This window comes from Ruditapes philippinarum, unplaced genomic scaffold (assembly GCF_026571515.1).
Source record: "Ruditapes philippinarum isolate M1 unplaced genomic scaffold, ASM2657151v2 ctg2344_1_1_1_1, whole genome shotgun sequence".
Classification (NCBI taxonomy): domain Eukaryota; kingdom Metazoa; phylum Mollusca; class Bivalvia; order Venerida; family Veneridae; genus Ruditapes; species Ruditapes philippinarum.
Genome location: NW_026866595.1, coordinates 155750 through 174022, shown reverse-complemented (window position 1 = coordinate 174022; position 18273 = coordinate 155750). Strand labels below are relative to the sequence as shown.

The following is an 18273-nucleotide window of genomic DNA, read 5'->3' as shown; positions in this document are numbered from 1 at the left end:
ACTTTAATTGACCAATAGTATTGGTTAATACTAACATAAATTTGTAATTGACCAATGGTGTTGGATGATTTACTTTAATTGACCAATAGTATTGGTTAATTACTAACACAAATTTGTAATTGACCAATGGTGTTGGATGATTTACTTTAATTGACCAATAGTATTGGTTAATAACGGACACAAATTTGTAATTGACCAATGGTGTTGGATGATTTACTTTAATTGACCAATAGTATTGGTTATTACTAACATAAATTAATAATTGACCGATGGTGTTGGATGATTTACTTTAATTGACCAATAGTATTGGTTATTACTAACATAAATTTGTAATTGACCAAAGGTGGTGATTGATTTTTGTCATACATTTGGTTTAATTATCAAATGGTGTTGTTTAACTTAGAAAAAAATGACAATACCCCATGGTATTGGTTGATTATTGACACAAAATTGTAATTGAATATTGGTATTGGTTGATTCATGACAGAGATTTGCTTCCATTGACCAATGGTATTGGTTGATAATTGACAAAAAGTTGTGACTGCTCAATGGTTGTGGTTGGGTCTTGAAACAAATTTATAACTGACCAATGGTTGTGGTTGGGTCTTGAAACAAATTTATAGCTGACCAATGGTTGTGGTTGGGTCTTGACACAAATTTATAGCTGACCAATGGTTGTGGTTGGGTCTTGACACAAATTCATAGCTGACCAATGGTTGTGGTTGGGTCTTGAAACAAATTTATAGCTGACCAATGGATGTGGTTGGGTCTTTGAAACCAATTTGTAACTGACCAATGGTTGTGGTTGGGTTTTGACACAAATTTATAACTGACCAATGGTTGTGGTTGGGTCTTGACACAAATTTATAACTGACCAATGGTTTAGGTTTGGTTTTGACACAAATTTATAACTGACCAATGGTTGTGGTTGGGTCTTGACACAAATTTATAACTGACCAATGGTTGTGGTTGGGTCTTGACACAAATTTATAACTGACCAATGGTTGTGGTTGGGTCTTGACACAAATTTATAACTGACCAATGGTTGTGGTTGGGTCTTGACACAAATTTATAACTGACCAATGGTTGTGGTCGGGTCTTGACACAAATTTATAACTGACCAATGGTTGTGGTTGGGTCTTGACACAAATTTATAACTGACCAATGGTTGTGGTCGGGTTTTGACACAAATTTATAGCTGACCCATTGTTTGTTGATGCTTTGAATAAATTTGTCTTAATTGACCAATGGTAATCAAACATTTGCTGAAATGGACCAATAGTAACAAACAATGGCTCACATAAAAACACAAGCTTTCAATAAATTCAAGTTGCAATGGGGGAACATGTGTAAACAAAACTGCTCTTTTTATCTTAACGATACAAAGATGTAAATTAGAAAACTCTTTCAAATTCCACTTGTCACTCAAAAAATGATTGTACAATCTATGTTTCAATTCATCTTACCAAACTACTCTTACACTGTTAAGTCTGCATTAAAAATAATTAAATTCAATTAAGATAACTGTTTATTAAATCTGTTTTAAATTAAACCAGTACAGTACTAATGGTTTTCAAACTATCACTATTACAGTTAGATTAATTTTGGGTACTGCGAGTTCACTTTATTTGTAGGCATGGAACTTCATGGTAATGTCACAAAGAACATTCTGTGGGCTGTATATTTCATAGACTGATTATTTTTCCAAAAAGTAAAATGTAAATGATGTGATGCAAAATAATCTTACAGCAGACAGAAGGGAATTTCAATGCATATTAAATTCGTATATTGACCATGTAATACTGATTATTGAGTAACACTGATCACAAAAATGTAACACTATCACAAGGTGTAACAAGATCACAAGGTTAACACTATTTACAAAATGTATCACTGATCACAAATTGTAACACTGATCACAAGGTTAACACTTTTACAAAGTGTAACACTGATCACAAGATGTAACAAGATCACAAGGTTAACACTGTTTACAAAGTGTAACACTGATCACAAGTGGTGACATTGATCACAAAATGTAACAATAATCACAAAGTGTAACATTAATCACAAAGTGTAACACTAAACACAAATCACAGTGTTACACTAATCACAAAATGTAACACTAATCACAAAATGTAACACTAATCACAAAGTGTAACATTGATCATAAAGTGTAACGCTGATCACAAAGTTTAACACTAATCATAAAGTGTGACACTGACTACAAAGTGTAACACTAATCACAAGTGTAACCCTGATCTCAAAGTATAACACTAATCACAAGTGTAACCCTGATCACAAAGTGTAACACTGATCACAAGTGTAACCCTGATCATAAAGTGTAACCCTAATCACAAAGTGTAACATTGATCATAAAGTGTAACCCTGATCACAAAGTGTAACACTCATCATAAAGTGTGACACTGACTACAAAGTGTAACACTGATCACAAGTGTAACCCTGATCACAAAGTATAACACTAATCACAAGTGTAACCCTGATCACAAAGTGTAACACTAATCACAAAGTATAACACAGTCACTAATCACAAAGTGTAATGCTGATCTTAAAGTGTATTAATTTACTGATCACAGAGTGCGACATTGACTAAAAAGTATAACATACCTTTTCCTTAATGTTATAATCTTGAGCCACATCTGCCATGACGGCCTTTGTGCGTGTGTTGAATGTAAGAGTAGAAGAATCTGCAAAATAGAATCATACAAATCATAAATGTTTCAATTCCTTTTATTGTCTTCATTAAAAAACATGCCCAAACCCAATTTGCTCATATTTCTAATATGTTCTGTTTTTTCTATCTCTCTTAAAAACTATGTATTATACACGGTATGATCAAAGAATTATGCAAATAAAAACGCATGTGTCAAAAGATATGTTTAAACAATTATGAGCAATATAATGCAACTTTGAATAAGGAAAAATCACATCATTCATTTTCTCTTTCTCTCAATATATTAAATCTACACATAACAGGTATCAAGACATCACAAAAAAGATGACGTTTTTATTCAGGCCATTATTACATACATTTTGTAATTAAAGTCCACCAAAAATTAAGTAAATTTATTGATATAAAAGTGAACCTTGTATTGTTTATATAAGTATTATCATGGTTGTAGTCACTGAAAGTTCAAAATGTATACCTGTTGACATTCAAATCAGATTTGGTAATTACAATGTATTAATGTACACAACTGGGTGCTTTAAAATGATAACTATTGTCCCTTTGTCACACATTTTTTCAATCATAATTTTGCCGATATTGACTTTAGTCTTCTTTGGATGTCAAATACATACATTTCTTATACATTATCAAAGATTACACCCTCAGTTTTTGTTAAAATCTAAAACCCTGTGGAAGAACCCTTTTCAAACTGTAATAAGTCCCAGATTATCATAAATAATAGTCGAGATGTTCCCATTGTCATCTAGCATCAATACACCAAACTTGACGAGTTCAAAATACTTGTGGTTACTGTGAATCCGAGATATCAATCCAAATGTATAACATCAATAATTGTTTTGCACTTTCAATTAACGTTCAGATAAAACAATTTAGTCTTATAACAAGTGTGACCAAGCTGACGTAACTCTTAAGATCTTTGTTTTTCACATTCCACCAGTACGGCAACTTTTCAGCTTTACAAACAAGGCCCGGTCACCCTCAAATCTCAGTGTCAGCTTCATAGCTGGGACTTTACCATCTGTCTAAGGTGGGCGTGGACTTGTGAGCAAACACCATGTTTTATCTCACTGTATTAAGCAAAATATCTTTCTGATTTATTATTTATTTATCTGTCTATTGTTAGTCCTATTGCCAATCAATAACTCTTACCATGTTAAATATCTGAAATGGATTTGTCCATCTTTCAATCTGGACAAAGCCATTTACATTTTTAAGGAAATTTTCAAAATATTCCATACTGACTAAAAAACGAACAGTACAGACCAGAAGTGCAGACTGATATTGGTCTGCACATGTAAAGGTCTGCACATGTAGCATGGTAAGAATCTGTAAACTGCCATCAACCAGCTAAAACATTTCTTTTGTAAATCTTAACAATTTTTTTTTTATTACTTAAATTATTATTGATCTATTATACATAATTATATATTGCAAAAATCTAATTCTGCACAATCAAAGTTTACAAATTCACAACAAAATGTCGTCATTTTAAAAAAAAATTCCACACATTTATTTAAAAAAAAATTCCACACATTTTGCAAGCTTGCAAGTGTTAATTTCAAGCCCTGCTTTTTTTTTTGGTTTTGAATAAATAAATACAATGTTAAATGCATGAAAAATATTTAAGTATCCGTTTCAATTACTTTTACTGTATTGAAATAAGTCTCTCTTTAAATAAACTGAAAAGCATACACCTTCAAACATAATAGTTCCTTATTAATTCATCTCATATGTAAATAACCATAGACGTAATTGTAAAAACTTTTAAACAGGCAACACCCATCCACATTTTTTTTATATATTGAAGGAAATATCACCTTTTAAAACTTTTTTTCTAAATCATTCCATCTACAAAGCAGAAATATTTTTTGGAATACACATGTACATCATTAAGATTGTATGAATTCATATATTATGACAATTTCTTAGCTAGTATTAACTTGGTAAGTCCAAACTGGAGCCCCAGTTTCCAATCACAATATGTTAACGCCCACTGTGGTGACTTTTCAATAACACTATACATTTCATATTGTATTCCTACATTTTTTCATTTTTTCTTATTCACTTGTGAATTTGTGGAGGAAGACCCTATCTCAACCTGAACATCTCTCTTGTTCATTTCAAGCAACAACCAGCACAATGGATAAACCCCAAGTCCAAATACCAGCACAATGGATAAAACTCTAACCTAGACCATAGACCAGCACAATGGAAACAACTCTAACCTAGTACATACTACATAGACCAGCACAATGGATAAAACCTCTGTCTGTAGATTTGCACAATGGGTAAAACCCAAGTTCATAGAACACCACAATGGATAAAACCTCAGTCCATAGACCAGCACAATGGAAAAAACTCTAACCTAGTCCATAGACCAGCACAATGGAAAAAACTCTGACCTAATCCATAGACCAGCACAATGGATAAAACCTCTGTCTGTAGATCTGCACAATGGATAAAACCAAAGTTCATAGAACACCACAATGGATAAAACCTTAGTCCATACACAAGCACAAAGGATAAAACTCTAACCTAGTCTATAGACCAGCTCCATTGATAAAACCTCAGTCCACAAACCAGCACAATGGATAAAACCAGCACAATTCCATAGTCCAGCACATGGATAAAACCTCAATCCACAAACCACCACAGTGGATAAAATCTTAGTCTACAAACCAGCACAGTGGATAAAACCTCAGTCCATAAACCAGCACAGTGGATAAAACCTTAGTCCACAAACAAGCACAACATGCCAAGTGATTTATTTATTGGTTGGGGATGGGGGGAGGGAAATGTCCATATACCCTCCCAAGGAGCACCTTTAAAACAACCTTCATTGGGTAATTCAATGTTCAATGTATAGCAATATTATTATATTTTGGAAATTCAATGTTTTTATTCAAATAAAAATTTGGTTAAAACCCCTCCCCTTCTATCCCTCCCCATGTGATCTCCCTTTAATCACACATCCACCTGGCAGAAATTTTTATTCCTATCCCCACTAACCCCAACTTACTTTGGAAGTTTTCAATATAGTCATTTTACTGTACTATTGTACTTATGTACTATACAAATACTGGAAGTAATTCCTACTATATATATCTAGATTAAATAATCCTCAGCACGGTGACCAAGTTTTTATTCAGCTTACCGTAATTCATTATAAGGTCAAACTGTAATCTCTTAGATAATGTTTAATTCTACTTTTGGTTCCATTTTCAATTGGTCATACTAATAAAATATCAAAATAAGCCTTTTCAATACCAATGTATAGAATAAACATGGAGTGAAATACAAATATGATCTGTATAATTACAAACATTTTAAAGAATTCAGCGCTTTTTTCCCCTTGTATAGCAGGCGCCATTTATTAGGGCAGATTCCCAAAAGAATTTTTTTTATAATGATAAATCATGCAGTTTTCCCCAAAGATTGAATTGACATCAAGTTTTTTCTACCCCTTTTGCAAATATTATACCATATAATTTCCCCCAAAAATTAAGGACAAGGCTGCTTCCCCAACCTGTGAATAAAAGTCCTGGTGTTATTTTAAATGCAGAGTGGTACATCAGTTTATTTTCACAAGTACAGTCAAACCTGTGAATAAAGGTGATGCAAAGGAGAGACCAAACATGGCCTTTAAAGTGGGCTTTATGTGGAGGTAACTTTGTTCTTTCTTATCAATGAAGGATTGCCAGAGAATGCCTGGCCTTTACCAACAGGGAGATCTTTATTCCGAGCCTCAGGCGGGAGGTGGTCTTCAACACAGTGTTGTCACTGTATACAGTTCAATCTTAGTTGACCTTATTTTTGGACATTAAGTGTAAGTTTCTTTAAAAATAAATTTAAAGATAGAAAATGAATATTATCACAATGTTTGTTTTCATGATGTTAAGAATGTTATACTTCCTAGTATAAAAGCTGCATTTAATTAATTTTTTACATGAATTTAAATATTTTGCATGCCTTAATAGCAGTGTAGAAAAGAATTATCACTTACATTGTATAATTATGTAAATCAAATAAAATTTGTCCTTAAAAGTAAAGTACTTAAATATTGTGCGATATCACTAAAGGTATCGTTTTCTAGAACAGTAATAAATAACTATAATATAAATATATAGGTAAAGAAACATTGTCATCCTACGATATTATATTCTCTCCTTTAACCAAGTATAACCTAATAATAAATATCATCACATAAGCAATTTATAGAAGAGATATTACGTGACTAAATATATAATCGTGTCGGCTATTTTTAGATTTTCTTTATTTACCTAGCATCACGAATCTTAAAGTAACACCTCCATAAGGAGAAGAAAACTAAATCTCTTTAAAAACTAAAATCCACATTTCATCCAGTTCAAAGGCGTTGAATATACACCTTTTAAGTAATTATATGTACAGTATAAGTAAAGGTATACAAAAGCTGTAAAGTGAAAGTCCAAACTAACAAAAACACTGATTATCTGACATGATTTATATGTACATATCTGTGTATCTAACATGATCAACAGGGGTGCTTCCGTTATCTCAGATTTTGAAGGCCGACTTTCAAAAAAAAAAAAATTTAACATTTCATCAAAACAAACAATAAACATGATATCATTATTTATAGATATTAAGATAATATGACATAATTGGTATGTTATATATTCACACAACTAGGGCCTAAAATAAAATATTGTTTGTTTCCCCTCCCTAGATTCAAAATGCAATTATCATATTGGATTCATTCTTTGTTTATCATATTGGATCAAGCTTAATATTGATATATTGGACTGTGAGTAGCTTTTTTTAATAAAACAAATATTTTACCATAACCTTTCCCAAACTGGAATGGGTTACAAAAGGGGAAACAAAGATAATTTAAAGAGTTGCCTATAAAGTTAAATGACAACACTAATTACATCAGGAACAAAATATTCACCACTATTTGGGAATTCTTAACATTTGACTAAAGTAATTATAATGCAATAATATAGTACTAAAATCTGTCATTAATTAGTCAAAACAGTGTCAGTGGTAACAAAATCTAAACCCCACCAAAACAACAACAAAATTATGTATTGACAATGTTATTTACATCATTAAAATTATAAGATTAATGTATATCACATTAACAGTGGAAATATCTTGAATGAAAACTGCATAACATTATAGCCATGGTAATAAAGTATGTACACAGAACACAAACTCTTTCTGAATAATTTGGGAAACCCTTCAAAAACAATTACTGATAAACACACTAATTCTTTCTTTTGAAAACCCTCCAAAAACAAGAACTGATGACTTGTAATTCAAAAACCTAGAAGTTAACCCTGTTTCACAGGATTGTCACCGTGTGTAATTGACTGGAACTTTGAAAGAGGCATAGCATCCGACTGCTCAGCAGCGGACCAGAGGTAGGACAAGCATTTCAGTAGAAAGAAGTCTGATTTGACTTGTTGAGCAAGAAAATCTGTATATCCCGCCCCAAAATAGGAGCATGAAAATCAATACAGTCGCTAAAAAACACATTATTACCCTAAGTTTCTATTAAAGTATTTCTAGTAAAGTTTAAATATTCCCATTATAAAGTGAAATCCACTTCATATGAGACTTTTAAAAAGAATTTCAAACCGCATATTTAGCATGTTTACAAAGACATTATTATGACAAGTGCATAGAGCTCGAAGTTTAAATGTCATATCATTACATTTATAATTCATTAATAACTGCTCACAAAACTGCAATAATTATTATTAAAACTGCAATATATATACCTTTAATGCTGATATCTAATTTATAACAAGATTTTACATCATACCAGTGAGATGATTAATTTTATATATCTGTTATAAAAGTTACAAACCTTAAGGTCTCGATTTTCATATGAATAAAACAAATAATTCCAAAATTGGGATAACACTTAGAATGAAACACTTAACAGAACGTAATAAGGCGACTCACTGTGAAAACCAGCTTTACATACATACATACATTATACATGTACACGAACGAATTCTTTTAACAAGCATGTGTTTTTTTTTAAAGTACACATCGGGAAAATTAGGGTGTCAGATTACCATTTTGTCTGGGATTCTGAGATCCTTATCATTCAGCTGCATGCGGGATCTAACAAAACTACATTACATAGAATTTGCCCCTACTGATAATAAACTAAAATTCCTTAAAACATAATTTAAAACATATATACAGTCATATTATATAAACATCAAGCTCTGTTCAACCAACTTCCAATGTATGTCAATATAATGGTTTAACCAATTACAGAATTTCCTTAAAACTCTTTAATACATTGTTTTAATCAAATACCATAAACTTGAGCTTGGTGCTGTCTGATACCACATTCCAATGTGCGTCAATTGAATGATACATAATAAACAGTACATGTATATAAGTAAAGTATATAAAAGCAGACTCAAAGGCACATCTCTAATCAATGAATATTACATAAGACCTTAGATTGATAACAATATATATTTATATTCATAAAAATAACTTAAATATTTAAGGCCAACTAGCACGAACGATTTGCAAAGGCCGCTGATGTGTAGCGGTTATCATACCAGACCAGCAATCCAGAGAACTGTGGTTCGAGTACCGGCTGCAGCATGCCATCCTTTCATGTAGTTTTTCTGTGTATTGACTGTATCCCATTCATATTAATGACTTTGATATAAGGAGCCTTAAACCTAAAGTGACCAACCTTTGACACCAGCATAGAGCCAGTGACATTGTTAAAATAAAATGGTGACTTTTCAGCTTTACTAGTGGAGGAAGGCTGCATATTTCCTTATGTCCATTCAAGAATAACCAGGCATCTAAGCAGAACTACAGACACTCTTCAGATTATCTGTACCTTACACAGAACAATCCAAAGTCTTTGTCAGGGTTCCAACCCAAAGTGATGAGTAGCAAGTAGTTTGAAGTAAGCTATACCTTAATTACTCAGCCATAGTGAGAAGTTGCAGCACTTTGTAATAAATTTTGATGGAAAAAATCGAGGCAAATTAGTCAGATTTTGGGCAATTATGAGACCTCCCCTTGTTGCCATGGTAACAGGATATTTAAGACTGAGCATGTTGTTACAAAGGCAATGGTCCAGTCAACATTTGTGCCAAGTTTAGTATTGAAGCATTTTTCATGGTTTCATAGCAGTTTGAACTTGTAACAGGAGGCTAAAAAAATTTTCAATGAAAACGGCCATTTTTCACAATATGCTCATGAGGAAAAGGGTTAAGTTTTAAAGGTAATAAATGTAACTTTCAATTTCATAACAAAATGGTTTTAGATATTAAGTTCAAACAAAGCTTATTTGCCTGTAAGTGCTTTAGATAATTAGTGTACAAGAGGCATTTATTCGGCCAATATTTTGAAGTTACATACTAAACTGCACATTGGTCTTTCAGGTTATCAACTTTATCAGATTGTTAACAAATATAAAATGATAGTATAGAGCTTTAACTTTTCATGAACTATTGTGTTTTTATCTGTTAATAATTGATGAATCAGCTCTTCTATAGGAGAAAATGCATAACAAATATTATGTAGGTTACCAGGACATATCTTGTCAAAGACATGGGTCGGAAAGTAGTGCACCTGCATGCAGCCATTTGTAACCTGGCAGCATGCCTTCACGATTTGATGCAAATTTTCATGAAAATTACGAAAATGTATTTAAAAGTAAAATATTGTGAAGTAAACAAAAGAAGTAATTTATACACTGCAAACACCACTTAATCCAAGTAATATAACCAAGAGGAGGTCAAAATACGCAAAAACAGCCCTTACTGCTTTAGATATGCAGTAGAAATATGGTGATTTCGCTTACTTAGCAACAATTTCCGACAAATAGTCAATATCAAAACCCTGTTATGGGCCGAATATGCCGTAATTCTTTTATACAGGTGAAACAAAACTTGCTTTGAAAAATATCAATAGAATAACATTTATTTCATTGGAAAGAATCAAATATCAATTTTTCTTTGTATTTTTTTTTTTCATTAAAAAATCAGGCATGAGAGGAACCAGTTATTCTACAATAAATAAATAAACATGAAAGGTTATTCACATTAATAAAAGGTCACTGAACTTTGTACATGTACTTTGTAGCTGTCTCAGCATACAATTTGCTCTGAGCCTTAACTTAATTACATGTATTAGAAATGTAACTGACTAAAAACAAGCACAAAAACAGGTTCTTCACCAATACTATCAACTTCTTCTTGCAGTGCAGTCAGTGAACACTTCAATTGCCCATAAAATTGCTTGCTTCAGCAAAATAAGTTCCAGCAATTTTTGTTTGACTAGTATCATGGATATAATGCTTTACAACAACTCAGTCACCAGTTGTGCTCTACCATTGACTTGTAGACTACCCATTAATTTTCACAGAATACTAAAGTAGAAATTTAAGTTGAAAATTTATTTCTTGACCTTTGCCATATTCTATAATATTGGACTTATTTTATTTTCACCAGTTCATTGAGGGCCGATTATTTAGTCTAAGAAATGTTTCTTTAAACTTCTTCATTTTGAAATAACAACATAAGAACAGAAAATTTAAATAAGCCAGAATGATTTATTACAAAACATGACTGAAACATGAAACATTCTCTCTGATAAGAAATTAGCATACTATAAACTCTTTACTATATCTTTATTTCTGGTTAAAGTTAATTCTATTTTCTAGAAGATAATATATGACCAATTTGATAGTTTAATTACAGGGATTTTTTGGGGCTTATTTTACAACTGATATTCAGTCATATTCCCAATTGAAATTAGTATATTATTTTCCCAATCCACAGGTGAAAGTTCCCCAATTGAAAGTTAAAAAAAAATAATATTGGATAACAAAATCTAAAATCTTCGAAATAAGGGCTTCTTCACAGTTTAACTGTGCTTAAATGTTTGATTTGAAAATGCCATCCTAGACAATGATTCTTTGCACTCATTTAATCACTGCAAAATTTAAGTCATGCATTTTTTTCCGAATTTTTAACAAAACGTCGCTAAAATTCCCAATTTCATGGGTATTGGTCATGTTCCCAAAATCCTGGTAAAAAAAACCTGGACTATTTAGTTGATAAAGGTAGTGAAAAAAAAATCCATGACTTTGTTTTTTGTTTTTTTTTCAATTATACCTTCTTCAAAGAATTTGTTTTAATAAGGAACATTTTTTAAACTTCTTCTCTAACCACATCAAATTCAATAAGATATCTTTGTGGACAGGGAGTACACAGTTTTGTTTTACTTTATATAACTTGAAAATAAAAGGCATAATTATAGACTTTGGAAACCTAAGTTTACCAAGTAAGTACTTTAGTACTTGAACAATATGTTCCTCTTAATAAGCCAATTATCGTAGCTTGCATTTTTACCATTGTATAAATACTATACAACTTTGAACTTACTAGCAATTAGCATTTGTATTTTAAAAAAAGCTATTTTCTAATCAATATTTCATGGTTTACATTAATTTTAAGTCTGTAGAGATTTAAATGCTTATAAGGCAAAACTTTACCAGCCTATCAATCTTAAACCTTTATACTACTTACTTTGTTAAATAGACTTGTCCTGTATTAAAGGATTTACCAACGTAGAATAGTCCAATATTATTTTTAAGGGTAAATTCAGTATCAAAAAACCAACAATTGTAGAGTCTGGATGCACAAACTAGTCTTAATTTTGCAGCAAGCATTCAAAAAGTTGTATTTTCTAACTGTTAAAACAAGTAATAACTCTACAAAAAGCTGCAGTATAAATGCAGGCAAAACTTACAATTTTCAAGAGGCAATCATAAGCCTGTTTTTCAGTCTACATTCCATGTATCCATTATTGTTAAAAGTAAAGATTTTCCCAGGGAGAACTCAAATCAATTATTCTATAGCGAAATAAATCCTAGATGTCAATAAAATTATCAAAAAGATATCACAATAACTGAAGAGGAATTATATAAATATGTTCATTTGAACAACACAGTGTTTTCAAACCATCTGGTGTCAACATACAGAAGTTATCAGTTAAGTATACTGTAGTACATAGATATAAAGTAATTACATTGCAAATAAAAATAGCACTTCCTGTTTGACAACTTTTAATCATTTTCGAAAAAAACCTTGTCCATGTCCTAAAACATGACCCCAAATCTATATGAGCCTCTGCCTTACGTAAAGTAATTATTTATACATACGTATTCTCTTACCAATCTATAGATGAATGATTTCATACAAGGCATCAGCTGACATTTGATATTTAGCTTAACAAGTATCCGTTTTTTGAATGGTCCACTGACCAGGTTTCATTAGGTCAAAATCTAATCTTTTAAATAAATGGAGTAACTCACTGTCCGTGACAATCAATTTCTATCTAACCTAAACACTAAATAAAGCCATTAATTCTCTTTCAATTTCTATCTAACCTAAACACTACATAAATTCATGGATTCTCTTAGAAATTACACTACACTCATCACTGTATAATAACACACTTAGACTTTGACTTAGTTCCTTTAATTATTCAAAATGTATCTTTATGTTTAAATTAAATACACTATTACGGTTAGTATTACCCAGTTTGAAGGTGGATAAAAACAAGATTTGTCTGTAAGATAGTGTGCTTGACTTAATTCTCAGTGCTTGACAGAAAGGAAAGGGGCATAACTCTGTAAAAAAGTAACCCAGAGTTATGTGACCTGTGCCTACAATGTTACATAATCACAGAGAACAGATATGTGAAATTTCAACTCCAATAGCTCTCCCTTTTCTTGGAATAGTCAAGCTAATTAACAACAACTTTACCCATTTACGTACATAGAGTTCCAGCGTCAGATCAAAAGAAACGCTTCTCTATACATGTATTGATTGATATGAAACAAGAAAGCAAATCTGAACAGTAAAATGTTGTACCAAAGAATATCTTTTATCTCTCTTCGGGTGTTAAAGGTTATTTTGTCAATCATACTGAATATTTAATAAATTTCTGTTTTGTTGGCTGATATTGTCATTATAGACCGAGTATGACCAAATTTACCAAGGAATATACTGTAGTGCATTAGTAGAGATGTGGATACAGGGCTTTTTTAAAAAATATATACTAAAAGGCCTATAAAAGGCCTCTTCCCAATTGAAATTTGCTTTAAAGTCATGCAGATTTCCCAAAAATCTTAACATATACCAGGTTTGAATTACTCAACAAAATTTCAGCAAATATTTCAAGTATTATACAAACAGTAGCAAGGTTTGTAATGTGAAAACCTGTGAAATATGTATTGATAATTTCATGCTCATTTAAAACAGGAAGACTGTAAAAAAAGTACATAAAGTGCAACAGGGACTGCTTTCAGAGCAAATGCCCTCCCTTTGAGCTGGGATTTTCTACAGGCTCCTTCCCCAAGGGAATTCAACTATATCATGCAGCTTTCCCATAAAGTCCCAATACACATCAAATTACACCTTTCCCTTTCCAAAATTACCATATGTGTCCTTTGGTCTTTAAACTGTCCATAGTTTTTTCAACATATTTTTATATATCAATGTGAGGAAGAAAAAATTAAGAGCCTTGTGTGAGTGGTACACTAACTGCACAAATTTGTTTGTTAGCCAGGAGGTGTGGTTCAGGTTGCAAAATTGTTTAAAGCAATGTATCCTAAAGGAAATGTAAACCCCAAGCCTTAAATAGGAATAAATGCAACCAGCTTAACCCGTTACCTCATATATACGCGAAACGCACTTTCGAGCCCCCCCCCTTTTTTAGGCCTGAAATAGTGAAAAAATGTTGTATTTGGGCCCCAAACACATGTTTTCGTTTGAGAAAACTTTGGACTTGTGAGAGGCTTAAAATGACCCCAAGTCGATCATAAGGTAACATGTAACCAACGTTGAAAAGCCTTTGACTCTATCTCAATCCCTTGAGAAGTTGCAGCACTTTGAAATAAATTTTGATGGAAAAAATCGAGGCAAAATAGTGATTTTTGGCAATTTTGAGATGTCCCCTCGTTGCCATGGTAACAGGAAATTTAAGACTGAGCATGTCGTTACAAAGGCAATGGTCCAGTCAACATTTGTGCCAAGTTTGATTAGTATTGCAGTATTTTTCATAGTTTCATAGCAGTTTGAACTTGTAAGAGGAGGCTTTTCAGTTTTTATTTTTATAAGCATCATGATGTACATGTAACCAGCTTTTGAAGTTATATAATAGATAAATTTTACAATGAAAAATGCTTTATACTTGAATAAATGTCTTGTGACATTCAAAGTAATATTTATTATGTTAAAACTTATGAGGAAAATCATGGGAAAAACATGGTGTGATGCAAAAATTAAGATTTTTTAAAAAGTTAATAAAATATCATACATTGTTTTATTTCTCTTTACATTATACATGTACATGAGGATCAATGTTCTTTAATTTTGTTTCAATTATGCTCGGTTACATAATTCCATAAGTGTGTTCTTTATTTTAACCGAGTATATTTTTTGGGCAGGGGGGGGGGTATTTTTTTTTGGGGGGGGGGGATACATTGTTCAGCCAATATTGATTTTTGGATTGGGACTGGGAAATATTTCTGTTTTTTCAATTAGGACCGAAGGGTTGTTGTGACCAAAACAAGGAGGGGGGAAAAAATCGCTGAAAGTTCATGTCACCATAATTATACAACCCATCATCAGAAACAGCAGATGCAACAACAAAAGATCAATAGAAAACTAATTTTATGACAACTTTTGTATTAACTTCTATCAGAAGCTGAATGAAAAAGCCCCATGCAAAAGCTACCTTTTATTAAAATGAAAAGAAAGTCCTTGGACATTATTTACCACTTGAAGGAATCTGTCCCAATCTTTAAAAACTCCAAAGTACAGATTTGCCTTCTTACCTTATTTCATTTCTATATCTACACTAAAGAGAGCTTACACTTACATCACAAGATGAAATAACAAAAGAAAGACATTAAGCTATAATTGTGCGTAAACACAAATGAGATCCGTTTCAAGAAACTGTAAAATTAACTTCTGTTCCAGGTCACTTTCTTTAAAGATTTTTGTACAATTAAATTAATGATTTTAATGACTTGAATTTAAACTTTTCAGTACTCAAATAATTAAGTAAAATTATTGAGAATCTTTTGAACTTCACTTATCATTCACTTAAGGGTAATACTATTATGGGACAAGCAACTGGAGATAAGCACTGCCTTATCTTTTCATTTATTGCCATAATTGTGAAATTATTGTTTTTTTTGCCGGTAGTAAAATGAGTTGATAAGTCATTAAGTGAAATATTATGCTCAAGCTATCATAAGCAGACTGGCATATATAATATTCCTAAACATTTTTATTTACGTGGTCTTTACACAATGTTATGATAATAAAAAGTATTACTGTAATTTTTTTAAGGTAACAGTATCAATGTATCATTGAAACAAAACGCTTAAATCAGCTGTCAATTGGATGCCAACATAAGACCGCTAATCTAGTCTGTCAAATAATGGTGAAAATCTCTTGTGGGGACTTAGTTGGTTGCTTGTCCGGTAATATTATAAAACTACAAATTTATCTACAAATTATATACATGTTGTCCAAAATAGACATAAACCACAGATTTGAAGTAGAAGCAGTTTTTTAAATTATCAAATACACTTTTGCATTTTCCGACATATCTAGAACAGTAAAAAAAGGAAAATGCGAAGTCTTTCAATAAAGGAAAATACAACATGTAGACTGTAGCTGGTATAGTGGAACCCCATTGTATCGTGCTATTCATTGTATCAATCTATTTACAAATCTTTAGATTTTTTGCAAAATACGTAACCTAATGATTGTTAACATTTACGACAGTGTCACGAAAATCTTTCGTTCGCATTTATTTCGTGATGCAGTAAAAATGAACAAAAACATGTTTCCAGTACCGTAAGACGTTGTAGATAATAAATAGATTATAATATTGTTTCTTATTAAAAGTACATTTACTGTCTGTTTAAAAGTTCCTAATTTTTATGCCTGACATTTTTCAAAGCCAGACATCTATGTTTTCTAATTGACTGAAATATCTAACATAAGATGGTTAAGGCTTCCCCAAACTTTGGCTAACTTAGCGATTCTCACAATGCATGTTATATGGCGTGACCTAATTCTTCAACCTGTTTGACATGTCTGTAAATATCCGTATATTCCAAAGCTAAAAACTATATTTTTCAGTGATGTTTGCCATGTAAACTATTATGGCAAAAGGATAAAAAATAAATGCATTACCAAATATAAATATTCAGGGGAGATTTTGATTTTTAAAAGCAGTTGTGATTAATGGGTAAATAGATTGATACAACGGGGTTCCAGGCTACTGTCTTAGTCCGACTCATTAGATTTGTCAAAGAGACATCGAGATAATTTTGGTTGGGCAATGTTTTTTCCAACGGTTAACAGTTTGACAGTAAGAAAAAAATATGGGTCAAACCGTTCACCCTGAATTAATTAGGCTAGTACGTAGTACTAACGGAAAAGTCTTATGTTATAGGACTAGTACTGTCTTTACAAAATTTCCTGTCAATAGTTAAATAACCAGAGATCGACCCCCCCCCCCTTGTCCGCTCGTAATTACGAGTAGAATTTTAGAAAACTTGATGCAGGTCAAGTAGAAAAATGTTGAAATGTTGCCTGCACAACATTGCATTTAGAAGCTTTTCATCCTGCAGGATGAGTGACTCTGAAAATATTTTTTGTTGCCCGATCTGCACATAACCAGATTACAGTATGGCAAATAACGAGAAAAACGACAATGCTCTCTTATGTCAGTTGCAAATGAAATAAATTCAATTTGTTTATTCACAATGTTTTAAAACGAAAGTTGACAGAAAAATAATACAGTATTACACAACACTTTCTTCAAGTTATGGCCCAATTTTCACTGATTTTCAAGAAAGCAAAATTCAGATAATATTTACAACATTTTAACATGAATTTTAAATTAATTATTATTTCTGCAACAGTAAGAAACAGTTGCATCACGAAATTTAAATGTGTAGTAAATATTGTTTACAATACAATGTTTATTTACCATTCTTTAATCCATTTTTTCGAGCCATGTCAATAAATTTGCACAACTTCGTCTGCCGGAAGTTATTCGTATAAGTTTCTTACTTTTACTTTATCGGCAATCCGTTAGATATCCGAACGTTTGAGCACGCCCACAAAATATGGAACGCCGTTAAAGTCTTAATTACATTTCTCAATTTTTGGTCTTAAGTACGTTATTTTAGCGGTAAACCAAAAGATGTTTTTAAATAATTCAGCACATGCCAGCATTATCCTGTCAAGATGTGGACACTGAAGTTCACATTGCTAAAAACAGGAAACCACCGATTGGAACAGATTGGAACAGAGCCTAAAATAAACATACATTGGCTATTTTAAATTGGCTAAAATAAACATACACATTTGATTTTGCGATGCCATAAAACTAGTGTAAAATATTCTGTTTTTATGATGAGATTAATTTGCCTTTGTTGCATAGAAATCAGTAAGAAAATAGTTTTTTCTCTGAGCAAATATAATAGAAGT

At 31.8% G+C, this 18273-nt stretch overlaps 1 protein-coding gene across 3 annotated transcripts in view; it reads right to left on the bottom strand.

Annotated features, from left to right (window-relative positions):
* Positions 1-17893, bottom strand: part of LOC132733010 (spermatogenesis-associated serine-rich protein 2-like) — a 52334-nt gene extending 34441 nt beyond the window's left edge. Inside the window, exons 1-2 of one of the 3 annotated variants that reach the window (XM_060719571.1) lie at positions 17771-17893; positions 2626-2705 (exon numbers count right to left, since the gene is read on the bottom strand). In XM_060719571.1, the coding sequence (XP_060575554.1) occupies positions 2626-2705; positions 17771-17798 (108 nt within the window). In that variant the 5' untranslated portion in view covers positions 17799-17893. Of the gene's footprint in view, positions 1-2625; positions 2706-6987; positions 7141-12499; positions 12702-17770 lie in introns of those variants that run through there. The other 2 variants (XM_060719573.1, XM_060719572.1) reach the window with 2 other exon arrangements.
* Between the last annotated feature and the right edge of the window lie 380 nt (positions 17894-18273).